This window comes from Magallana gigas, chromosome 10 (genome assembly GCF_963853765.1).
Source record: "Magallana gigas chromosome 10, xbMagGiga1.1, whole genome shotgun sequence".
NCBI classification, from domain to species: domain Eukaryota; kingdom Metazoa; phylum Mollusca; class Bivalvia; order Ostreida; family Ostreidae; genus Magallana; species Magallana gigas.
In genome coordinates this window covers 31,423,925-31,449,332 of record NC_088862.1, presented here as the reverse complement: position 1 = coordinate 31,449,332, position 25,408 = coordinate 31,423,925, and the positions used below count along the sequence as shown (strand labels likewise).

General features: G+C 33.2%; 2 protein-coding genes across 2 annotated transcripts; both read left to right on the top strand.

The window, feature by feature from the left end:
* Nucleotides 1-311: 311 nt before the first annotated feature.
* Nucleotides 312-25,357, top strand: LOC105324980 (bifunctional coenzyme A synthase). Its single transcript, XM_066072776.1, has 9 exons — nt 312-1,284; nt 1,670-1,884; nt 2,339-2,470; nt 2,870-2,996; nt 3,318-3,445; nt 4,278-4,359; nt 4,691-4,791; nt 18,332-18,478; nt 25,199-25,357. Exons 1-9 carry the CDS (start codon nt 651-653, stop codon nt 25,259-25,261), a joined length of 1,629 nt encoding a protein of 542 aa, XP_065928848.1. The 5' UTR covers nt 312-650; the 3' UTR covers nt 25,262-25,357.
* Nucleotides 11,260-16,307, top strand: LOC117686897 (uncharacterized). Its single transcript, XM_066072777.1, has 3 exons — nt 11,260-14,620; nt 14,786-15,001; nt 15,592-16,307. The coding sequence occupies exons 1-3, from the start codon at nt 14,186-14,188 to the stop codon at nt 15,835-15,837; spliced, it is 897 nt and encodes a 298-aa protein (XP_065928849.1). The 5' UTR covers nt 11,260-14,185; the 3' UTR covers nt 15,838-16,307.
* Nucleotides 25,358-25,408: the final 51 nt, after the last annotated feature.

Genomic DNA, 25,408 nt, shown 5'->3' with positions numbered 1-25,408 from the left:
CGTTCATTTCACTGAATGTATGCCATGATGCATCCACATATTATTTTATTATTCGTTTCTCAGTATAAATTATTAAACCTAAAAACCAAGAATCAATAATAAAGCATTAACAATAAGGCGATTTTTGCAACCGTTTGCGTTGTTTTTTTTTTCATGTCTATCATGTTTTTTTTTTAATTAATTTCATTTTTCCATTATTTGTTTGATTTATGAAAGACTATGTCCGTCTACTTTTCCTTAATAGAACGAGTCACGCTGTATCTACGTTGTAAAGAATAAGGAAGGATGTATTACTTTTTGTACTTTTTATTAATTTTTAAGTTCGCCACTAAGACGAATTGGTTGAATCCGGAATATGCTATGTGTTGGTTCATGAATTAGCGACATCCCTATATTTCCTATGAGATTTTCCTCCCACGACTGAAAATGAAATACTCGAGCCTGTCTGAAAGCAACGCAGAATGTTGATTAAATGCCAAAGAATCTTATTGACACTGCTGAAAATTTAATATCTGCACCAATTACTCTGATTGCGAAGTATTTTCAATTGTCATTGATTAAATCCGTTGACCGTATTCTGAAATCAATTCGGGAGCCAACATTTTCTGTTTGTGCTGCAATTTATGACTTCTGAGATATAAACTGCAGTCATGTTTGAATCCGGCCTTTTGATTCTGACAAGACCTATTCCAGTTCTCAGGAAAAATATTCAGCATATTTTGTCACAAGCTGCTAAGGTAATTTCCAATACACTGTATGTTCACATTCAGCCGACCCAGGCTCTGAAACCGGACTCTAACCCAGAACCAGTGTTTACAAGTCTTCGATTTGTTCCTCCAAACAAAGGCCTGCAAAAGTTGATGACTGACATCTACTCTTCTAGTGCAGCTGTATGTGGAAACATTGATATATACGTCCTGCAAGGAAACATAACAAATGTTAAAAATGAAAACTTCCACTACAATCTAAGATCAAAGCTAGATGTCATTCTGATGGACAATCAGGAACAACTTAATACAAATGAACAGTTCTTAAGTAAATTTGTTCAGAGTACATTTCAGGCATCCACACATAACATCAAATTCCAGTGCCTCTGTGATATAAACTCTGTTGGTATGGAGGACTTGCCTTCAGAGAGTTCTGGCATACAGACTTACAGACGAGTAGTATTAGGGGGAACCTTTGATAGATTACATCTGGGACACAAGATTCTTCTGGGAGAGGGTTGTCTGTTTGCTGAAGAAAACCTGACTGTTGGAGTTACCACAGGGGAAATGAATCTTAGTAAGTTATTCAATATTCTTTGTAACTGTTACAGTTCAAAACTTTGCCTTTAAAGAGTTAAAATAATTGCAGTCATAAAAGAATTGGTGTATCTTTCAATATGACACATGGCAAGGTAGCTTTTGCATTTTTTAGTATTGATCATGTGTTGATGAAAATATCTTTAACTTCAGTGAATCTCTTTGTTGCAAGCCACAAGTTTTGTGTCCGGTTTTGTGTTCGTTCTGTTTGTGGAAATAGAATGGACTCAAAACCCTTGGCTTCCAACGATGAGATTAATGCATCTGTATCAAGTATAAAACGTGTAGTGAACCAATATATGAATTGTTTAATTCATGTTAGTATATATTAAAGTAATTCAATAAATCATTGGACTGTTTTGCAGAGAAATCTTTACCGGAGCTGATACAGTCCACCCCTGTCAGGATTGATTCAGTGGTGCAGTTTATTGAGACAGTGAAGCCACAGATAGGTCATCGCGTGGTCCCAATCACCGACATGTTTGGACCCACCATCACTGACCCAGATCTACAATGTATTGTAGTCAGTGACGAGACAAAGAAAGGAGGAGACATAGTGAACCAGGAGAGACAGAAGAAAGTAGGTCACCTGTATGGATGTTTGTTTGTGTTGTACATGAAAATATTTAGAATATTTTTTACTGTCTGTCAATGCATGTATGAGAGTAATAAATCATGTTTTTTGTTTTTCTTGTTTATCTTGCAACATATTTTTATAATTTACACCTCAAGCTATCTGTTTAGGAGAAATTTTGGAACACTCTGCAATCAAGACTAGGAAACCTTGGCGTATACAAAAGATACTGATTATTTTGTTAAAAATATCTGTGTATGGGCAATATCTGATTCTGTATTCTATCCATAGATAATAATTAAGCCATGATTTGTTGATCATCTGTATTATTGTAATTTTTAATATGCTTGTAAAAACACCCTGCACGTTTTATACCATGCTGTCTGAATCCCCTTCAATATTCCGTATAATTATTATTTCTGTAAATACTTATTCCTCCCATAATGACACTACATTTCAGGGCTACAGTACATTGAATGTACATGTCATTGACCTAGTACAAGATCAATGTCGTGGTCAGTTTGAGGAGGCCAAGATCAGCTCTTCATCACTACGGAAACGGTTGTTAGGAACACTTATTAATCCAGTCAAGGTATTTGCAAAATTATTTAAGAAATGAACGGAATGGCTACCTAATTCATATACATGAGCTTGGACTGTCTAAGTTTTAAAATTAGAGGGTGGTTTATATTATAAATTTGATGTTTAAAAAATTCTACAAAAAAAGTGTAGAATTTTTTAAAACATCAAATTTTCTATCAATGAATGAATGAAAAATACAGATCTTAGACGAATTGTTTTCATAAATATAACAAGTTGATTGATACAACTTCGACACAAATAAATGTACCGGTATTATGTTTTTGCCAGTGAAATGTTATTATACGACTAGATTTTATTAGATTATGATATATGAAAAAAAAATTATTATACTGGATATAAGGCAAGCTATTGTGTCACTCTTTATTAATATTGTTTTGTTGGTTTTCAGCCAAACAAGAACATTCCCTCTACCCTTTATGTTCTGGGGTTAACAGGCGGAATAGCCAGCGGAAAATCAGCCATCTGTAAAAGACTGGAGGGACTGGGCGCAGGAACTGTGGATTGTGATAAACTAGGTATCTAAATGAATGGACGACCACCTCTGCACAATTATAGCAACAAGCTCTCTCCTCACTCCTCACTGGCTCATGTTCCATTAATATGTTAATACAGTTGCAATTCATACAGTTATATATATCTCGTGCAAAAGAAAGTTTGCAATTTTATTTGAAAGAAATTTTTAACTATAATAAATGATCACAAGAAAATAGACACAAGTGTAAAACTTTGCTTTGATACTCATTTGTTAATAACCATTCCTTTGGCTTCACAATTTCAGTCTTCTGCTGTTCAGAATCAAAATAACCATTTATTATTAATCTTCTTCTACTGTTTAGGTCATCAGGCGTACGCAAAGGGAACTGTGGGATACGACAAGGTGGTCGGTACATTTGGTAGTGGTATTCTGAACAGTGATGGGGAGGTAAACAGAAGAGCCTTAGGTGCCATTGTGTTCAGTGATGAGGTACGATAAAAATTATTACATGTATGTCCTTATAATACGATGTTTATACATATGTACATGTTTTACAGTTAAGCTCTCTTTGTTGATGTATACACCTTCAATATGTTATCAGTTTCTTTTAGAGATTATTTTAGGGGTTGAACAATACAATAACTGAATTCACAATGCAATTCAAACCTCAAATAATTCATTTAATACTACTAGTATTAGCATATATAGATTACATGTTTTTTGATATTTTGATAATATCTTAAATGTTTGCAAGATTTCAACTTAATTTGGCTATTTTAAAATTGATTTTAAAAAACCATTAAATTTAAATTGCATCTCATAAACATAAATACAGTAATGCACAATTCACCCTGTCAGCCATACAAGTAGGTAAAAACAACATAAAACAGAGGTCTTTAGTGGACAGTAAACGTTCAGTTTTAAAATGAGAGCATATGGGTTGTTTTGCTCTTTTATTTTGGATTTTTGATAGGCTGCTAGTGTATCATACAGTGTATTATATAATGCATCTATCAAAAATTGTATTGATATCATATCATTGACAAGAAGTATACTAGAGTACTGGTGTGTTGTTCCACCCATAATAGAGAGAGACATTGAATTCTCTCCCTTGACAATAAATTCATTGTATATTTGTATGAGTCATTTTATTTGTATTTTGCAAAATACAAATATATATGCCCTAGATCTGAATTGCTATAGAAAGACTTAACTTCATAAGTCACATGTGTGGTTTGATCTGTCATCTCTTAATTCTTCATTACTTTTGGGCAATAACAAGATTGTGTAGAAATTGTAGAATATTTTCATTTATATTCAGAAAAAAATGCAGACACTGAATGGAATAGTATGGCCAGAGATAGCAAAGTTAGCAACAGAAGAGGTCAGAAGGTATGGTGCAGGTAAGAAGGGCTATATTATCAAGTTGTTCATGACGCAAATGCCACAGGATTACTGCTCCCCCAAAAGGAAGATTGAACTCAGTTATTACTTGAATGGCATTTTTTCAAAGACCTCCTCAAGACTTGGGATAAGAGGATTCTTCATTTACACATGTTAATGATATTAATAATCTAAAAGTCCTTCACTGTAAATTTTTATAATTTTTATGTGTTAAATTCTTATTGTACTTGATATTAAAATAGAAAATGAGACAAGCAGGTGAAGAGAGTGGATTGTTAATTTATTGTTCATGAATAGTTCACTGGAACATTTTTTTTTGGTCTTTCGAAGAAGGAAAAGCAGTGGTAGTGCTGGAGGCAGCCATTTTGTTAAGGGCAGGTTGGGAGGAGCTTTGTCATGAAGTGTGGGGTTGTGTCATACCAGTAAAAGAGGTAGGTGTACTTCATGCACCAGAAGGGCGAGGACAGGTGGAATTTAAGGGTTAACCTCAGTGAAGAACAAAATTCACTGCAGATATGAGGGGAAGAAGGAAGGGGGGAATCCTCACTTAAAAATTTACTGTTGTGTTTAAGGTGAGGGGTTAGATTAATCCTCACAATCAATGCATCAGTAAGGTGGAAAGAAGAGGTATTTCCTCACTGGAGGTGGATTATTATAAAATTCACAAAAGAAGTGGAGACAGATGAAGTTTAAGGATTATATCCTTGCTGAAAAATTTACTGTAGATATTAAGGTAGAAGGATTAAGTGAATCAGACAAATCCTCACATAAGGATGAAATTTATTAGCCAGGGTGGAAGGAAGAGATATTTCCCCACCAAATGTAGATGTTTGTAGAATTCTCTGCAGGGGTGAAGTCAGAAGATATTAAAAACCTTAGGGTAAATCCTCAGTGAAGGATTAGGGTGAAGGAATTGGGTAATTACATGTAAATATTCGTCACTGAATAGTTAACTGCTGGGAGGAGTTCCATATGTTTGTGGTAGAGTCAGGTATATGGCATTCTTACAGTGCTACTATCGTGAAAGTTGACAAAACTATCCTATCCTATCCTATATCCTGTATCCTGCATCCTATCCTGCAAGTAAGCTCTATCCTATCCTATCCTATCCCATACTTTCAAAAGATAGGAATGTAAGTTAAATGAAACGAAATTTTAAAATAAAATGATTTTATCAATTAATGTAGTACTCAAAATGAATAATTAAATCTTAAAACCGAATATTCATCGAGCGGGGTAACTTACTTACCTGTGCTACGGTAAAATTAAATCGTACGCGGGATGGACACAATAACGTAAACAAACAGGTAAGCGATTAAATTTTTGATTTAATAATATGTATGCATAAAAAACAGATAAATAACTTCGATGCACTTATTGAGGAACTGTTTAGTCACATATTTTTATCAAATTATTTTCTTATCATATATAACTGAGCGTAATTCTTATTATTCGAGCGATTCGTTCGGCGATAAATGTAAACACGATCTGAAAATAAATAATTCCTTTAAGAAGTTTATATCGTTTATAGTTAAACCACTCGGAGTTATTTTTAAAGTATAAATTCTTAAGCATTTATAGCTAGGTAACATTTATTAATTCGATATGTTCAGGTTAATATCGGACAGAAATATGCGACCCTGTTATTGGGCATCGAAAAATTATATGAAACGTGAAGCAATGTCTGTTTCTTGTATACATGTTTATTTATTAAATGCCAAATTAGTCGTTTATAAATTCAAGCTTTTATTAGTTTGCAGACTTCAAATGAAGTAAATACAGAAATCTATTTCTGACGTTGTCAAATGTTGCAACGAATTCTCGCAGGAACTCGGTACTTGCGTACGAATTGACAAAGATGTAGCGCCGTCATTTTAGCGCGCATTAATGTTATGCACCGCGTTCTTGATATGATAATTATTCTTAAATGGTTTAACTTGTAAAACGTATTAAATTGACATTGAAAGTACATTGTTTAGCCAATTTTCGTTTCGCAAAATAACTCTGAAATTTATACTCGAATCTGATTGGCTACAGGATGCAGGATAGGATAGGATAGGATAGGATAGAACTTAACTTTTATATTTCTATCATGTATCGTGCATCCTGCATCCTATCCTATCCTATCCTTGTCAACTTTCAGGATAGCAGCACTGTACAAGCTCTGGCTATTGAGTTAATTAACCCTTTAGCTTGAGTAGATAGCTGGATTTGTATGCCATATGACCTGAGTTCAAACCCTCGCAGAAGCAACATCTGTGTCTGTACATGCAATTCCTCCTGTTCTGTTGCATCTATATGAATATTAAATAATTTTTGAGTCGGCTCGCGAAGCGAGAAGACCCTTGCTGTTACCGGCAAGCTCGGATTTTGAGCACAACCGTGTTATAATCTTGCGCGAATGCAGATAGTTCTCATATTCTTACCCGTTTTATTATGAATAAAAGGTGTTATGAATGTCTTTTCTTTTAATATTCCATTCTTTAAATATCAATCGTTTTATAATTTCATGAAGACTCGTGTAATAAACCTTCCAATAATCACATTTCGGATATTTAAATGAATTAACGTATTCGCGCGTACGAATACATTGTTTATGAACGACTTGTCTACTTACAAAATACCACGTGACATTTTTGCGGGAAAAATAGCGTGTGTTTACAGAAGAGTTGGAAGACGAGTACGAGTGTAACGAAAGCAGCCTGAAGAAGTAGAAATAGACACATCGTAAGTTCTGAATTTTTGCATATTCTTATAGATGCTCAATTATTGTGTTATTTAAGGAGGAATCTCGTATGTTTAGAAAATCTTTTCCTGTTTTCTTTATAGCATGCAATGTAAACAAACGGGGGTTAATGATCCGTTAATCCAGATTGGCTATTTATTATAATCCGTCATAAATAGGGAACGCTAACTTCAAACTGTAGTTAATTTACGTGATGACAATTTATTACTGCAGAAATTGCCGTAAATAATTCAGATTTGGTGTTTGCTCGAAATACAAAAGGAAAACAATAGCGTTTGAATCTTGTAAAATTAAGCACAAAAATATATTAAAGACTTTGTGTGTTTACATTGTGTTGAATTCTAAAGGAAATTTTACTTGATATTGTTTGAATTACTTTGATTTTGTGCGAAACTTGTCATTTATATGATCTTGGAGATGATGTAAAATTGAATGCATTTATTGCTTTTACTTGGAAAAAAACCCATATAATTGCTTGGAGATTGATCTTGGAGTTGATGAGATGACAAAAGTTGCTTGGAGATATATTATATTGTCTTTGGAGTGAACATTATACAAGTTACATAATATTGAAATATAAAAATATCAAACAATGGGCATCGACTTGGAGACTTGGAGATCAAGAATTGGGACCCATTTTAGTTATTTAAGAAAGAAATCTTATCTCAGTTCTTTGTTTTCATCAAAGTGGATGAAATTTGATGTCAAAAAATATTTACTACTATGTTCAATATTATTGGTTTTGTGTGGTGATGTTGAAGAAAATCCTGGTCCGCCACTTAATTTTCCAATTAGAGGTAAAATACACCAAGGTGATGATATATTCAGTTTAGATTCCCGTGGAAGACAATGTGTGTCATGTTGCTTGAGTTTTTTCTTGAATGTAATGATAAAGCCACTGAATTCAAAGAACTGGTGTTCTGATGATTTGGATACAGTGCTATACATTGGTGATTACATTTACAGACATTCAAAAAAGCATATGAAACACCATGAAGAATATTTACTAGTAAACGATTTGCCAAATTATGTCACTATTGAAACCGATGCATTTTCTTGGACAAAACGTAAAACATATTTTGGAAATATTTCACCCAGTTTTGCTGCTGAATACCCTTTACTGCGTTTAGAGTTTGCACTCTCCATGTGTCTATCAATTGACACCTTTGCGATCTTTGTTTGTAAAGGCAATGCTTTGGGAATTTCTCATTTTGAAGACCAATTTGTTGTCTTTGATTCTCATTGTAGGAATGAACAGGGTTTTTGTTGCAGTGAAGGAGCTAGTATATTAGTAAAAAAAGCAAATGTTTCTGAAATATGTGATCACATTAGATCCCTTTTCAAATCTTTTACATCTGATGGTACTAAGCAATTAAATGAACAATTTGAATTACATGGATTAGTCATTAGAAAAATAGCCATGACATCAATATCTAGATATAAAAGCAATGGAATTGCAGTTTGCACCATACCAAGTGATGTCTTTAATGACACAACTCAAGAAATACTATTAGATAATGTATCATGTAGTTCTAACAACTTTAAACCCAAGAGTTCAAATAGATTTACCTTAGTAGATTTACCATTTGGGGACATTTCAGATAGTAACATTCTTAGAAAAAGAAAACGGGAAGGTCTAAAAGCATCTAGTACATTTGACACAAAAAGAAAAAAGAGTAATGATGAAACAGATGTGTTAATTGAAAAATTCCATAATTTGACATCAAAGGGACCAGAATATGTGTGTACTTCATGTTGTCAAATATTTTTTAGACATTCTGTAATAATCATGAAAACTAAGAATTTCAAAGCATGTCTGATAAAGGATTGTGTAAAGGGCATCAAAAGTGTCAGTGGCATGGAATATATTTGTTATCAGTGTAATAATTATCTCAAGAATAGTGAAGTACCACCTTGCTCCATTGGTAATAATATGAGCTTCCCAGATGTTCCAGATGAGTTGAAAAACCTCACACAGCTAGAACAGCTGTTGATATCTCCTAGAATCCCCTTTATGAAAATAAGAGAATTACCAAGGGGTGGTCAATTAGGCATCAAAGGCAATGTTGTTAATGTTCCTGCAGATGTAAACAAAACAGTTAGATTGATTCCAAGAAACATGAGTGAGAGTGAGACTATACCTGTTAAATTTAAAAGAAGCCTTAATTTTAAAAGTCATTTAGCATTTGAACAAGTACGGCCAGAAAAAATTCTAAAAGCTGCTAAATGGTTGGTAAATCATAGCAACCTTTTTCAAAATGAAGGAATAAGTGTTAATGAAGATTGGATGGTTGAATCTCAATTTGAAAATCCTTTTGTGCAGGAGAATGAGCATAATTTTTGTGATGAAAATAATGAAACATTTCCTCAAAGTGATATTGAAGGGGATCAGAACAATGAATTAGAGGCAGGAAATTTGGACACACTTTTACATCCTGCAGACTTTAGAGAGTTTAATAGAATACTAAGTCTTGCCCCAGCAGAGGGAAACACACCTCTTAGTATGTTTCAAGACAAGTTTTCAGAATTCCTCTGTTTTCCTGGTTTATATTGTGGCCAACCTAGGGAGGATAACAACAAAAGGATTACACCTGTGCATTACAGTACCATTTGTAAATGGGAACTACGAAATGTTGACCGAAGAGTAGCACAAAATGTAACGAACATCTTTTACAAGCTGAAAAGAGTACAAATAAAACAAATTACTGACAAAGTGACATTGGCTATGAGAAAGTGTAAACTAAAAGGTAAGAAAGTCACAGTTGGTGAAATGCTTTCCGATGACAGTGTGAACAAAATTTTAAAATTGGATCAAGGTTACAAAATATTAAGAACACTTCGTGGGTCACCACCATACTGGGAACGTGCCAAAAAAGATATTTTTGCCATGATACGGCAGCTTGGTGTACCAACTTGGTTTTGTTCTTTTTCATCTGCAGAAACAAAATGGTTACCACTATTACATTGCCTAGGCAAACTTATTGATATGAAAGATTATTCTGATGAAGAGTTGTTGAATATGCCTTGGGCAGAAAAGTGTAGACTCATAAAATCTGATCCAGTAACTTGTTCTCGATATTTTCACCATAAAGTGCAGGTATTTCTCAACACAGTATTGAATAGCAGTATTAACCCTGTAGGGAAAGTAAAAGATTATTTTTTCCGAGTTGAGTTTCAGCAAAGAGGTTCTCCTCACATACACATGTTGATATGGATTGAAAATGCGCCATCAGTTCTTGCAGACAGTTTTGAAGATGTTGCTGATTTCATAGACAGATATGTTACTTGTAAACAAAACAATGACATAAAGGAACTAATTAATTATCAGACGCATAGACATGCCCACACATGTTTGAAAAAAGGTAACAAAATTTGCAGATTTGGTTTTCCTTTGCCCCCACTGCATAAAACCATGATTTTGCAAGGATTGAAAAAGAATTCAAATGAATTCTTAGAAGCTCAAAAGAATTACTTGAAAATTGAAACTTTATTAGATGAAATGAAATTGGGAACAGAATTGCCAGTAAAATTTGATGACTTTTTGATATCTTTAGATTTAACATTGACTGATTATATAACAGCTTTAAGATCAAGTGTTAAAGAAGGGCAATGTAAAGTTTTTTTAAGGAGAAATACATCAGAAATAAGAGTCAATAGTTACAATGATACACTACTGAAATGTTGGGAAGCAAATATGGATCTGCAGTATATCCTTGATCCATATGCCTGTGCAGCATATATTGTGTCTTACATATCAAAAGGACAACGGGGTATGTCAAACTTACTTAGACGTGCTTGTGAGGAGGCAAAAGAAAGCGATAGTGATATAAGGCAACAAGTAAGAAAGGTTGGCAATGTTTTTCTGAATCATATTGAAATTGGGGCTCAAGAAGCTGCCTACATTCTCTTGCAAATGCCTTTAAGAAAAGCAACTAGAGAATTCATTTTCATTAATACTAATGTAGAAGATGAGAGGGTAGTTTTGATAAAACCCACTTCCATTTTAAATGAAATGCCTCAAAATTCTACGTCCATAGAGGCTGATAACAATTTGAAAAGATACCAAAGACGTCCATTCACTATGGAAAAGTACTGTTTAGCTGAATATATTGCTTGCTTTAATGTTATTTTCTCAAAATGTAAGGAAAGACAGGATGAAAAGGAAGGTGAATTGCTCGAAGATAATTATGATCTAGACAATGTTGATAATCCTCATGAAACTGATGAGAGCAACATTGATAATTTTGATGAAGTTCATTTTGCAAAGGATGGCTCTATCTTGCGAAGGAGGAAAGTTGAGCGCATAATCTATTCTGTGGGATTTAACAAAGATCATGATAAGGAAAATTATTATAGGGAATTGCTAATGCTCTATATTCCTTGGAGAAATGAAAATACCATAATTGGAGAGAGTAACTCCTATGAAGAAAGATACTATATCTGTCAAAATACTATTCAAAATGTAAGAAAAAAATTTTTCCATTCCAATACTGTGGATCTATATGAGATTGAAAGAGAAATTCGCTATGATGAGGAAAGTCATTCAACAATAGTAACAGAAATGCAAAACAAGGAAGATAAAGATACCTGTGATGGTGCAAGAAGTGCAAAAGAGTATGGCTGTTTTAACCCTGATGTAAATGGTGAAGAAAACTATGATCTAGGATTGGATTTTGGCATAGGGAGAAAACAAGTTTCTAATTGTGATGAGCAATTAAGTGGTGAAATGTTAGATTCAGAGTATAGGGAATTAGTCCAGTCTCTCAATCAGAAACAGATGGAATTTTTTTACCATGTTCTCCATTTAGTTAAAACTACAAATGATCCAATTTACAACTTTTTGTCGGGAGGTGCAGGAGTAGGAAAAAGTGTGCTTTTGAAAGCTTTGTATCAAGCTTTGATTAAGTTTTATTCTCGAAAAGCAGGCGAAAATCCAGATGATTGTTCTGTATTGGTTTGTGCACCAACAGGAAAAGCAGCATACAATGTTGGGGGGTTAACGATTCATTCAGCTTTCAATATTCCTGCTGACCAAGGCTTCAAGTTTAAACCACTAGACATGCAGCAATTATGTTCTTACCAGGCAAAATATAAGTCTCTTAAGATGATTTTTATTGACGAGATTTCAATGGTTGGAAAAAGAATGTTTAACTTTATCAATTTGAGGCTTCAAGAGATCATGGGATCTTTGATACCATTCGGTGGAGTGTCTGTTATAGCTTTTGGAGATTTATTTCAATTAAAACCGGTAAGGGATGCCTGGATATTTTCTTCTGGTTACAGTTCTGGTAATGAACTTGAAATTTTAGGCCCAAATTTGTGGCAAGATCTATTCTCATTGTTTGAACTGACTGAAATAATGAGACAAAAAGATGATCTACGGTTTGCTCAGCTTTTGAATAGGCTAAGGGAAGGAAATCAATCACCTGAAGATTTAAAATTACTAAAAGAAAGAGAGATAGATTGTGAAAATAACATCACATTGAAAATACCACATCTGTATACAACAAGGAAAGAGGTAGCTGAATTCAATGCAACAGTGTTTGAAGGTGCATTCATGGGAAGGAAAACAACTGTAGAAGCTATTGATTCAATAGCAGGAGACTTGTCCTCTGAAATCAAAGAAAAGATATTATCAAAAATACCATTAGATAGTTCAAAAACTAAGGGTTTGTCAAAGTTTCTAAATCTTGCTGAGGATTTGCCTGGGGAGTTAAGTATAAATGTTGATGTCAGTGATGGACTAACAAATGGAACACCATGTATTATAAAAAAGCTTGATTACAGAGTTTATGCATCTGAAAGATGTAGCATTGTTTGGGTTCTCTTTACCAGTTCAGATATTGGTAAAAAATGTAGAGTGCAATTTTCTCATTTGTATAACAGTGACATACATTTGCTATGGACTCCTATTCTTGAAGTTACAAGAAAATTCCAATACAATTATTACAATTCCTTCCAAATTACTAGGCGCCAATTTCCAGTTGCTTTGGCATCTGCTAAAACTGTGCATAAAGCTCAGGGTTGTACTCTTTCCAGTGCAGTTGTCCACTTGGGATCCAAAAAACTTGATCATATGTATTATGTAGCATTAAGTCGTGTACAAAATTTATCCTCCTTGTATTTGTTAAAATTTTTGGATGAAAATATAAAGGTTTCAAGTGCTGTAGAAGAAGAAATGTGTAGACTAAGACATAGTGCCAATGTCCAGTTATCAGTACCAGTTTTTTATGATGTAACTAAATTTCAGATAATTTATCACAATGTTCGATCCTTGCACAAGCATGTTGAAGATGTAAAGAGGGATGTTCTTTTTAAAAATGCAAATATTCTTGCTTTTTCTGAAACTCGTTTAACAGAGACAGATATTTCTGCTTTGTATGAAATCGATGGCTACAACTTGCATAGATATGATGAAAAAAAAGATGATATTAATGATAGGCCTTATCATGGACTTGCAGTATATTACAAACACTCCATGACTTTCAAAAATTTAGCATTCTTTGGAGTAGACATTGTACTTGGGAACTTGCTTTATAAAAACAGAAAAATAATTTTATGTTTTCTATATTGTTCACCGAAAATTTCTGCAATGCACATTTTCAAAAAAGTATTCGAAAAACTATCAAAAGAGTGTGATTATTTTCAGATTCCCACAATAATAATGGGTGATTTTAATTACAGTGTAGAAACTTTGAGTGATTTTGTTTACAAGAAGTATTTGTTAAGGCAGATTATTAACGAGCGCACAACAAATTACAATTCATTAATAGACCATATATATACCAATTTGCATCCTGAAAGCATTTCTAAATGGGGGGTCCTGGAATCTTATTACTCAGACCACAAACCAATTTATATTGATCTATTGTAAATTAAAAAATATCTCATAAATTCACAGTTTGATAGTCAAAATTTATTATTTTAGTCTTAGAGTATTGCCTGCTTTGTATTCATTTTGTAATAATGCAAGTTGCACTCCATAGATAGTAAAATAACATTATTGATATCATTTTATAAATTTTAGGTTGCACAATTAGAAATTGTACAGCTCATATATATCTAAAATTTTATTTTAGATGCCTACACTAGAAAGTTTGTTTAAAACAAAAAAAGATGGACCATACAGTGCGCCAGTTAATGTGAAAATTTGTGGAGTAGCTGGGGAGAAGTCGTATGTAAATGCCAATGGCGAGGAGAAGAAATATGCAGTCTTGGGCGTTGCTGACTCTTCTATGATAGCGAAGTGCACATTGTACGATACAAGTAAATTAAAAGTTCTACAAGAGGGCAACTCGGTCATGTTGCTGAATGTTATTGTTAAAGACAATAACAGTTTGACTTTGACTACAAAGTCCAGGATCTCGAAAGTTGGGGATGTTAAAGTTTCGTCTGAAAGACAAAAAGCAGCTAGAGAAATAGCATTCCCACCAATGTCTTCAGAAGTCCCTCTGAAAGACATTGAGAAATCTCCGATAAAGAGCATGCTGTCTGTCAGAGGACAGATTGTCGCTGTAAGTATCTCTCATTTATTTTATCACACTCAAAATGAGGTTGTGAATAAATTGGTAAATCATGGAATTTATATTGCTGTTTAAGTATTGTAAAACTCTTTAAGGATGTAATTAGTTCTTGCTCAGTTTTAACTGAAGTTTAATAAATGTTAATTATCTTTAAAGGAGGAAATTACCAGAACTGTTTCTGTAAAAGGCAGGGATACAAAAGTGAAAAGTCTAACCATCAAGGATGACACTGGAAAGTGCAAGGTGTCACTTTGGCGTGACCTGGCAGCCTCTGAGATAGGGATTGGACAACATGTGAAAATATCAGATGTAGTGGTCCAAACTTACAACAATGAGAAGTCTGTGTCCTCGACAACTCGCACCATTATTGAAGTAAGGGGATATAATAATGTGTTCATAAAAAAAAAATTTCAATATTATTACTTAAAAGTTGATTTACAAATTTCTTGAGAAAAGCAATTTTTCCAGTTGCTCTTATGCAAATATTGTTTCATAATTCATCTAATAGCTCATTGAAGTTTAACCCACACACTAAGCTCAAGTAAGAACCACTAAGCCAGAAGAGTTAATTAAACATTGTATATTTAACTTTTTTTGTTGCGTCACCCTTTTCTCATGTGTAAGCTGTGGCCACAATATGCATGATATGTGCTTTAAATTTCACATATTATTTTTTAAGAAAAAATCTGTTAAATTTCCTGATGAAAAACTTACTGTCCAGATTAGACTTTATTGATGGGCCAAAATAAAACATGAATAATATTAAATGCATGATGGATTTTATAGTTGTGTCGATCAAGAAACTAGGTGAAAATAAATGATAAAGTTTTAAAAGAGCAAAAACAAATGACTGAAAACAGGTGAGCTATAATGATTCTGGTAAGCATTGAAGGCATTTGAAGCACAGTTGTCTCTTCAAATGGAAACCATCAGCTTTTACCTTCCTTGTTTTATTTTAACAGGAAGTAGAGGCACCAAGATCAACTACTGTGACTTCCGAAATCATTGCTTTCAACATGGAAGATTCTTGTGACATGTCTGTGGTCATTAACGATGGGGAGCTGTACCCTTCATACAAAGTGCAGTCTAGAATAATGGCAGATTATTTAAACTGCAATGCGGAAGACTTGGATGATGTTCTTGCCACCAAATTGCCCTTTCAAGCAACTTTCAGCATTGAGAATGGAGAAATTGTAAACTTTGAGTAAATTTTTACACAATTGATATGCCTTGGTTAAGGATTCTTGAAAATTATTTGAAAATGTTTTTAGTTAATATTGTAAAATTTCTTAGTCCCTATGCAAAGAAAAGGGATAAAAAAGACAATTGATCTTTTTTAAGAATGGAAATTAAACAAAATAGAGACAAAAGAATTTTAGTTCTTTTAATTTTTGAAAAATTTTAAACAAAGATGCGAGGCATGTTTACTTTCTCCTATTCTACTTGAAGTTATGTGACACGGTTTTTGTACATTTTTATAATGTTTTAATTAATACAAATGAAATTTTGATGTCTTTTGTTTAGAACCCGTCAGGTCAATTACTATGTATCTTTCAGAACTAATTGACTTAGATCTGCATCCATATAAAGATCAGACTTTTTATGTAGCTAGTCAGTATTAACACACAAGCCCATGGACTTTTTAAGTATCTAGTCAGTATTATCTTATTAAATACTGTAAATTTGTAAATATATTAAAGAACATTTTTATGTGTACTCTCTCACATTTTATTTTGTTTTTGTGGTTTGTTTTTTGTCATAACAAACTACATGTATGTAACAGTACATGTATAGACTTTAATTTTCCCTTCTTTGAATATTTTCTTGATAGTGTTTTTACTTAGTGTGATTTTTATTATTTTGTTTTTAGTACCTGCAGTTATTTTGTTATGGTTCATATTTTGCCTTGTTTTTTTCCACATGGAAAGTTTCATTCTAATAAATAAAATCATAGATGTATTAGTAAACATCTAATTTTCATAATACATGTATTTGATTTGCATTGCTAATGCAATGGTAATATTTTGCTGCTTAATGTTTGCTCCACATTAATTGTCTTGTGAGAACAATTAAGTGTGCATTAGTTCTATTTGCATTGTTATAAATTTTACTTTCATGTTAACTGAACATACCTCTGCCTTTCATTTGTTTCAACACTTGAATGTGCATTATTTCATTGTCATTATCTGCCATATTGTTTCTCATCTGATATTGTCATTCTTAAGAAGGGCAAAGGAAAATATTTACTTGATATACCTAAGCTGGTTTGTGATTGGATCATGTTAGGCCTATTCAGTATTAACAAAACATGAGTTCTAGTCTACAATTTTTACATGGATTGTTTTTATGTGTATATGTACCCGGTATCATATTCCACAGGAATATTGGAGAGTTAACTTTTTTTTTTAACATTTTGTTTTTTTTTTAAACATTTTTTTTTATACATTTTAGTTCGAATTTCTATTATTTCATTTTATTGTCTATCATCAATGAATTGCAATCTTTACAATTTTTGTTATGTTTTTAATTTGAGTAGAATCACGAATTATAGATATACTTTGCTCATTAACACTAAATATTCAATTTCGGCGAGTATTATTTTCTTCGAATACAAACAGACCAAACGAACATATGAACATTAGAGTGTTTGTCTCATTTCATTTTTACATGTATCATCTTAAACATGGCACTAGAATTTACAGATATTATTGTATCTGTTAATTAGTTAATTCGAAGTCAATTTCTTGAATTATTGTGCAGTATATATGACATTGTTGTTTTTTTTAAATCATTAATTAACTTGTAATTTTTTATTATGAAAAAATCTCAAACTGAACACTTGTATAATTTTATATGCCATTTTCATTCTCTACATGTAGTTTTATATTTTATCTCCATGTTGTAGCTTTAGCTATTTTAGAAAGAGTTATTTGGTTATAATAAAAAAAAAATAACAACTTTTTGGTTTTCATATTCATTTAATTCTATATTTAAATATCTTTTTATCAATGGTTATTGGATTGAAGCACTTGTCAATGATATGATATGTTATACTAGTTTTCAATCGAACAATCCATTTCACTGGGGAAACAATGTTAATACAGAACATTTTTTTATCCCAATGCTTTCCTTTAAAGAGGCTGGATTGTCAACAAAATTAACCAACGGATATACCTTAAATTGAATTAGATATGGTATGTTAAGCTGTAAACTATTATTTATGTGCTTTTTCCTATATATTATATAGAGCCCTTTTTAAAAGGAAATCAAGACAGTCGTAAAATGGCCACAACCATTCAGCCCACTTTCAGTTCATGGTGTACAATTCATTTCAATATTTCAATATGTGGTACCCATAATTTAACCAAATTTTTGGGGGAAATGTTATTTCAAAAACAGTCTCTGAAATGAGATTCAATAACTTCAAGAAAAACAAAGAAGGTACTGTATCATCTCTTGCAGACCTTTAAATATTGACAAACATTACCAATAATATTTTCAACCAATGTAACGCGAGTCGACTCTCAGGCCATTTAGGCCTTTGATTTTGGAAAGCTTTTGTACCTGTTACACATCGAATTTACAATTATCTCTATGTTTGACTTGGTTACGAAAATTTGAGTTATGCAATTGTTGTCGTTTGAATTTAATTTTATAAATTAGATATACATGTAGATATTGAATATGTTTATCTTTTTTTAGGCAGTAAAAAGATTACATGAAAGGAACAACTTGTCTGAGGAAGAGGCCATGAAGAGGATACATTTAGGGGTCACCAACTCTGAGCTTGTCTCTAAATCTAACGTCATTCTGTGTTCCGAGTGGGAGTACGAGTATACCCAGCAACAGGTATGGTATTTAAATTAAATCAATAATTAAGAATATTTATCACTTATTTTTTATGAAATAAACAACTGTTGGATTTGTAAAGGAAATGCCTTATGTCACAGGACATGGATTATCATCCTTTATCCAGCATCCCACTTTCAGAAGCACATTTGTACTCGTCATTTAAAAGAGACATGGTGATGCATAAACCCATGATTTACTAAATGTGGAATTTTTACACGATTTTAACATATTTTATATATCATATAAAAAGATGAACTTTTGAAATATTACGATGTTCAAAAGTGAATAAATCCAATTAAAAAGAAAGAAATATACCCTGGTAATTAAGCATTAGGCCGCTTCATAGGAAGTGGGAATGTAAATACTGCAGCGTGGCACATATCACGAGTGAATGTCCTCTCAGTGAAACCTTATGTCTAAAGGTACTGTATATTTATTGAAATGCACAATCTATAAATACATATTTCGAGTAATTTCAAATTCAAATTTTTTTCTCAGTGAGTCTATCCCACAGTAACTATTTTTTTAGATAACTTTTTCCAGGAATTTGTTAATGGTTTACTACTACTTTGACAAGCTTTCTTGCAAAAAATCAGGGTACCTTACCAGGCATTTCTGCAAAATACTAGAGTATGCAATTTCCTATATAATCTTCTTGAAAATACACTTGAATTGCTGATATAAAAAAATACATCTACAGCACAGCCAAATTCACTATATTATAACTATATCTCCGCCGGGGCGGGGCTTTGAACTCACGACTTCTAGAACCTATACGCTTCTGAAAGTGAGCGGCCACAGTTCTAACCACTCGACCATCTAGACGTACAACCAAATCCAAGTAAATTTTGATCATTTTTAAAGTAATTATAATATTAATATTTTTTATTGGAACTTTTTATTACGAGGAGATACAAAAAAGATTCTCAAGGAACGTGTCGTCTGACAGCAATCGTAATCATGTGACACTCAAATCAATGTCCAAAACAACTCGGTCTTTTAACATGTGTAATTCGGGATAAGTTTTAACAACCCGTAAACTGACAGGTGATGACTTTTAAAGGGACTTGGACATGATTTGAGATCAAAAAATTTATATTTATTATTTATGTATAAAATGGTTTACTGGAGCTTTTTAAATGATTGACCAAAATATTAAATGTTAAAGTCAAGTTACAAGCGAGATACAGAGGTAAGAATTGATAATTATGTAAACAAAGCTCGAGTCTTAAAGCTGCTTACAAAAAATGTAATGTAGAATTTTACCATTTCTTAGACAAAATGACATATAAAAAACAATTTAAAGTAATTCAATATCTTCATAAATACTATTATCAACAAAAAAAAGATACATTTAATTGAAACTTACACCAATACAACATATGTAAAAATGACTATATTCAAGATTTGTTTACAAAACAAAGAATTATGAACTCTATATCTTTCTTATAACTTGATATTTGAGTTTCAAATTTTGACATAGTATTATAAACTTCTATATTTATCGGTATAAACATTGAAAATGGAAAAACAAAATTGGGAAATTTTAAATCAAATCGTGTCCAAATCCCTTTAATGCGTGAAACCTTCCGTATGATGAAATTTCATACATTTTTTCTTATTTTCTTTGTAATAATCAAAAAGTCAAACATCTTTTTTGAGTCACCTTGTCACTTTAAAATTTTATGCATGTACTGATTCAGAATTTTTTTTTGATCGTGCACGGTGGGGGTTGGAAGAAGCCTAAATTTTTCAGAAACCTTATTACTATGTGATTTTAAGAACTTTTTAATTTAATTTGGGGTGGGGTGGAGTTGGGGGTTGGGTTGACCACTTCCTTCCCCTAGATCTGCTCATGGAATGTACTAGTACTTTAAATCTGTGTTACAGGTGTTATTGATATTTTATAGATAAGCCTTACAGATGAATGTTGAAAATTATTTCGTTTAAAGCTCACCTGAGCTGAAAGCTCAAGTGAGCTATTCTGATCACATTTTGTCTGTTGTCCGTCCGTCTGTAAACTTTTCACATTTTCAACATCTTCTCAAGAACCACTGGGCCAATTTCAACCAAACTTGGCACAAAGCATCCTTAGCCTAAGGGGATTCAAAGTTGTGAAAATGAAGGACCACGCCCTTTTGCAAAGGGAGATAATTAGGAATTTATGAAAAATTTCGATAATTTTTCAAAAATCTTCTTCTCATGAACCATAAGACCAGGAAAGCTGAAACTTGTGTGAAAGCATCCTCAGGTAGTGTAGATTCAAAATTGTGAAATTCATGACCCCCGGGGGTAGGATGGGGCCACAATGGGGGGTCGAAGTTTTACATAGGAATATACAGAGTAAATCTTTAAAAATCTTCTCATGAACCATAAGATCAGGAAAGCTGAAACTTGTGTGGAAGCATCCTCAGGTAGTGTAGATTCAAAGTTGTGAAAATCATGACCCCCGAGGGGAGGGTTGGGCCATAATGGGGGGTCGAAGTTTTACATAGGAATATATAGAGTAAATCTTTAAAAATCTTCTTCTCAGAAACTAATCAGCCAGGAAAGCTGTAACTTGTGTGAAAGCATCTTCAGGTAGTGTAGATTCAAAGTTGTGAAAATCATGACCCCCGGGTGTAGGATGGGGCCACAATGGGGGGGGGGGGGTTGAAGTTTAACACATGAATATGTAGAGTAAATCTTTAAAAATCTTCTTCTCATGAGCCATAATATCAGGAAAGCTGAAAGTTGTGTGAAAGCATCCTCAGGTAGTGTAGATTCAATGTTGTGAAAATCATGATCCCCGGGGGTAGGATGGGGCCACAATGGGGGGTCAAAGGGTGGGGCCACAATGGGGGGTTGAAGTTTAACATATGAATATATAGAGTAAATCTTTAAAAATCTTCTTTTCAGAAACTAATCAGCCAGATGATTCTTTATAATTGTTAAGACTTTGGCCCCAGGACAATTCTTTGGCTTCACAAGAAGGTTCAGGGTTTGATGTAGGTTTATATCCCATATATAAACTATTGTTACGGATCTTTTGGAGAACTGCAATACTCAACATATGATATGACTATAAAATCATCCTGTTAGAAAAGGGACTAATGATTATAAACATAAGAATATCCAGGGGAAAATGGATTTTATTTATACAGGATCTACATGTATTATTGTACATTGTCCAGATAGTTTTATTATGACTCCATTAAGCTGATTTTATCATACCTATTGTTCCTCAGGTGAGCGATGTGGCCCATGGACCTCTTGTTTTTGTTTTTGTTTTTTTAGCACCTATAATCAGTTCGAAGTTCCTCAAAGAAGCTATCGAATTTCCTCCCAAACGCTTACCAATCCCGATGGAAAGTTGGTTCACGCATGCGCACATCCTGGTTATAATGCCTGGCTTTGTCATATAAAATATCATATTTATATTTTTCAAGTTTCCTTTACTGTGATAACATTACAAATCAATTTTGAAACCTATAGCACAATAACTCATAAAAAATGAGCAACACAAAATGGGTTTGTCCTACAGCATAACCGAGAAACGGTATTTGCTGCAATAATACATAACATGTGCTATGCATGAAAAAAAAATCAGTGGTTTTAAAATGTTGGTTTGAAGTGTAGAAATTGGAAATAATATAAATATAAGCAAAAAGGCATCATTCTTTGAGTATTATTAGGTGATAATTTCGGTCGGAGCGTGCATATCAAATCTATCATAAAGCCCTTCAAGCTTTATTGGATTTGAACACGCACCGACCAAAATAAATATGAATAATGCCCATGCAAGCGTTTAAAGATATCGTATTCATTGGTAAAAGGCGACCAGAATAGCAAATTTCAAAAATAGGCACTTTGAAGAGGCGTAACTCCATTATTTTGGCATCGATTTCGGTGCGGTTTTGCATTAAATTCTGGTAAATAAATTCTATGGCATAAGTTCGACATTGGCTTGGCTGCAAGTACCATTTTATAAATCAGCATAGTCATTGATTAATAGAATTGACTTAACAATTTTTTGGAATTGTTACATCTGTTACCATGGTTACAACAGCTGTGACAATATGTTCCTCCACTTTTGTTTTTACGCCAGTTACTTCATTTACCATTTCGCCGTATAACACTGATCAATTGATCGGCGCATTTCGTCGTACGACGATATGGAACAAATGAAGTCCGCCCCGTTTAATCTGTTCCCCAAAACATGAAATTTGTTACCACAAATTGGATGAAATATGTTATAACCGATTTAAAAAAACCGAAATTACGAATTAAAACTTTGAAATAACGAATTCAAGAATTCGTTATTTCAAATTTAATTTGTTAAAACAGATTTCAAAATTTGAAATAACGAATTCCTAAAATTTGTTATAACAGATTAAATTCGTTATAACGAATTTCTAAAATTTGTTATAACAAATTTAATTCGTTATAACGGATTCAAAAATTCGTTATAACGATTAAAATTCGTTTTAACAAATTCAAGAATTCGTTATATCAAATTCAAAAATATTTTTTGATAGGTCCTAAATGGGCTTCCGTAGTTTTCCGATATATTTTGCAATATTTATTTTATGCGATTAACAATAGGATACTAGCAGTAATACTAATAAACATGAACTAATTGCCGATCGAATTATTGTACCAAACATGCAAATGAACTTCGGGGTAGTGTTACACTTTTTTATTTTTTGTAAAGGTAAAAAATTGATCTATTTTTAACCGTCACGTGATACCATGGCACGGCAGCTTCAAAGATCAAGTCGATTCCGAAGTAGAGAAATAATATCTTAGTGAACACATTCACTTGATATTAATATTCCGCACTGTTTTCATAAAAATAAATAGTTTTTAAATTGATCAAAATGTTGACGGTCATTAAACTCGGAGTTGCCTTAACCTACCCGTGGAAGGGGGGGGGGGGGGGTCGAAGTTTAACATATGAAAATATAGAGTATTTTTTTTTAAATCTTCTTCTCAGAAACTAATCAGCCAGCAAAGCTAAAACTTGTGTTGAAGCATCCTCAGGTAGTGTAGATACAAAGTTGTGAAAATCATGACCCCCGGGGGTAGGGTGGGGCCACAATGGGGGATCGAAATTTTACATAGGAATATACAGAGTAAATCTTTAAAAATCTTCTTCTCAGAAACTAATCAGCCAGCAAAGCTGAAACTTGTGTGGAAGCATCCTCAGGTAGTTTATATACAAAGTTGTGAAAATCATGACCCCCGCGGGTAGGGTGGGACCACAATGGGGGGGGGGGGGGTAGAAGTTTAACATAGGAATATAAAGAGTAAATCTTTAAAAATCTTCTTCTCAGAAACTAATCAGCCAGAAAGCTGAAACTTGTGTGGAAGCATCCTCAGGTAGTGTAGATTCAAAGTTGTAAAAATCATGACCCCCGGGGGTAGGGTGGGGCCACAATGGGGGATCGAAATTTTACATAGGAATATACAGAGAAAATCTTTAAAAATCTTCTTCTCAGAAACTAATCAGCCAGCAAAGCTGAAACTTGTGTGGAAGCATCCTCAGGTAGTTTATATACAAAGTTGTGAAAATCATGACCCCCGCGGGTAGGGTGGGACCACAATGGGGGGGGGGGGTAGAAGTTTAACATAGGAATATAAAGAGTAAATCTTTAAAAATCTTCTTCTCAGAAACTAATCAGCCAGAAAGCTGAAACTTGTGTGGAAGCATCCTCAGGTAGTGTAGATTCAAAGTTGTAAAAATCATGACCCCCGGGGGTAGGGTGGGGCCACAATGGGCGGTCGAAGTTTAACATAGGAATATATAGAGTAAATCTTTAAAAATCTTCTTCTCAGAAACTAATCAGCCAGGAAAGCTGAAAGTTGTGTGAAAGCATTCTCAGGTAGTGTAGATTCAAAGTTGTGAAAATCATGATCCCCAGGGGTAGAGTGGGGCCACAATGGGGGATCGAAGTTTTACAAAGGAATTTATAGAGTAAATCTTTAAAAATCTTCTTCTCAGAAACTAATCAGCCAGCAAAGCTGAAACTTGTGTGGAAGCATCCTCAGGTAGTGTAGATACAAAGTTTAACAAATGAATATATAGAGTAAGTCTTTTAAAATCTTCTTCTCAGAAACTAATCAGCCAGATGATTCTTTATAATTGTTAAGACTTAGGCCCCAGGACAATTCTTTGGCTTCACAAGAAGGTTCAGGGTTTGATGTAGGTTTATATCCCATATATAAACTATTGTTAAGGATCTTTTTGAGAACTGCAATACTCAACATATGATATGTCTATAAAATCATCCTGTTAGAAAAGGGACTAATGATTATAAACATAAGAATATCCAAGGGAAAAATGGATTTTATTTATACAGTATCTACATGTATTATTGTACATTGTCCAGATAGTTTGTATTATGACTCCATTAAGCTGATTTTATCATACCTATTGTTCATCAGGTGAGCGATGTGGCCCATGGGCCTCTTGTATGGATTTTTTGAGATAGTTAACATTTTGTTATTGTCTTTTTTCATTCATCACAAAATGATTTTTGAATTGTTGTCTATTTATCAATTTTATCTTAGTACATGTAAGTTTTAAAGAATGTACATATAACTTTTGTTACAAGGAAAATATTTTAGAATGGTATATCACAGCATTACTTTTTATATGCACAAAAGCAATAAATTTCATCAAGATTTACGTGCCGTTTTAAAGAATAAAAAAGAAGAATTTTTTTATGAATTTAGGTTGAAAAGGCATGGGGACTTCTAATGGGGCGACTTTCAACTCATGTGAAATCCAAGCATTGACATGTTAAATTAAGAAGAGGACATTACAAAATAGGTGAGGCAATCAGTGAGAGAGACACTGCTGAACTTGGAGTCCAAGATGTCTATATATTCAGTGATTTTATAAGAATTCTTTTTGTATGTGTATTGTGAATATTTGTACATATG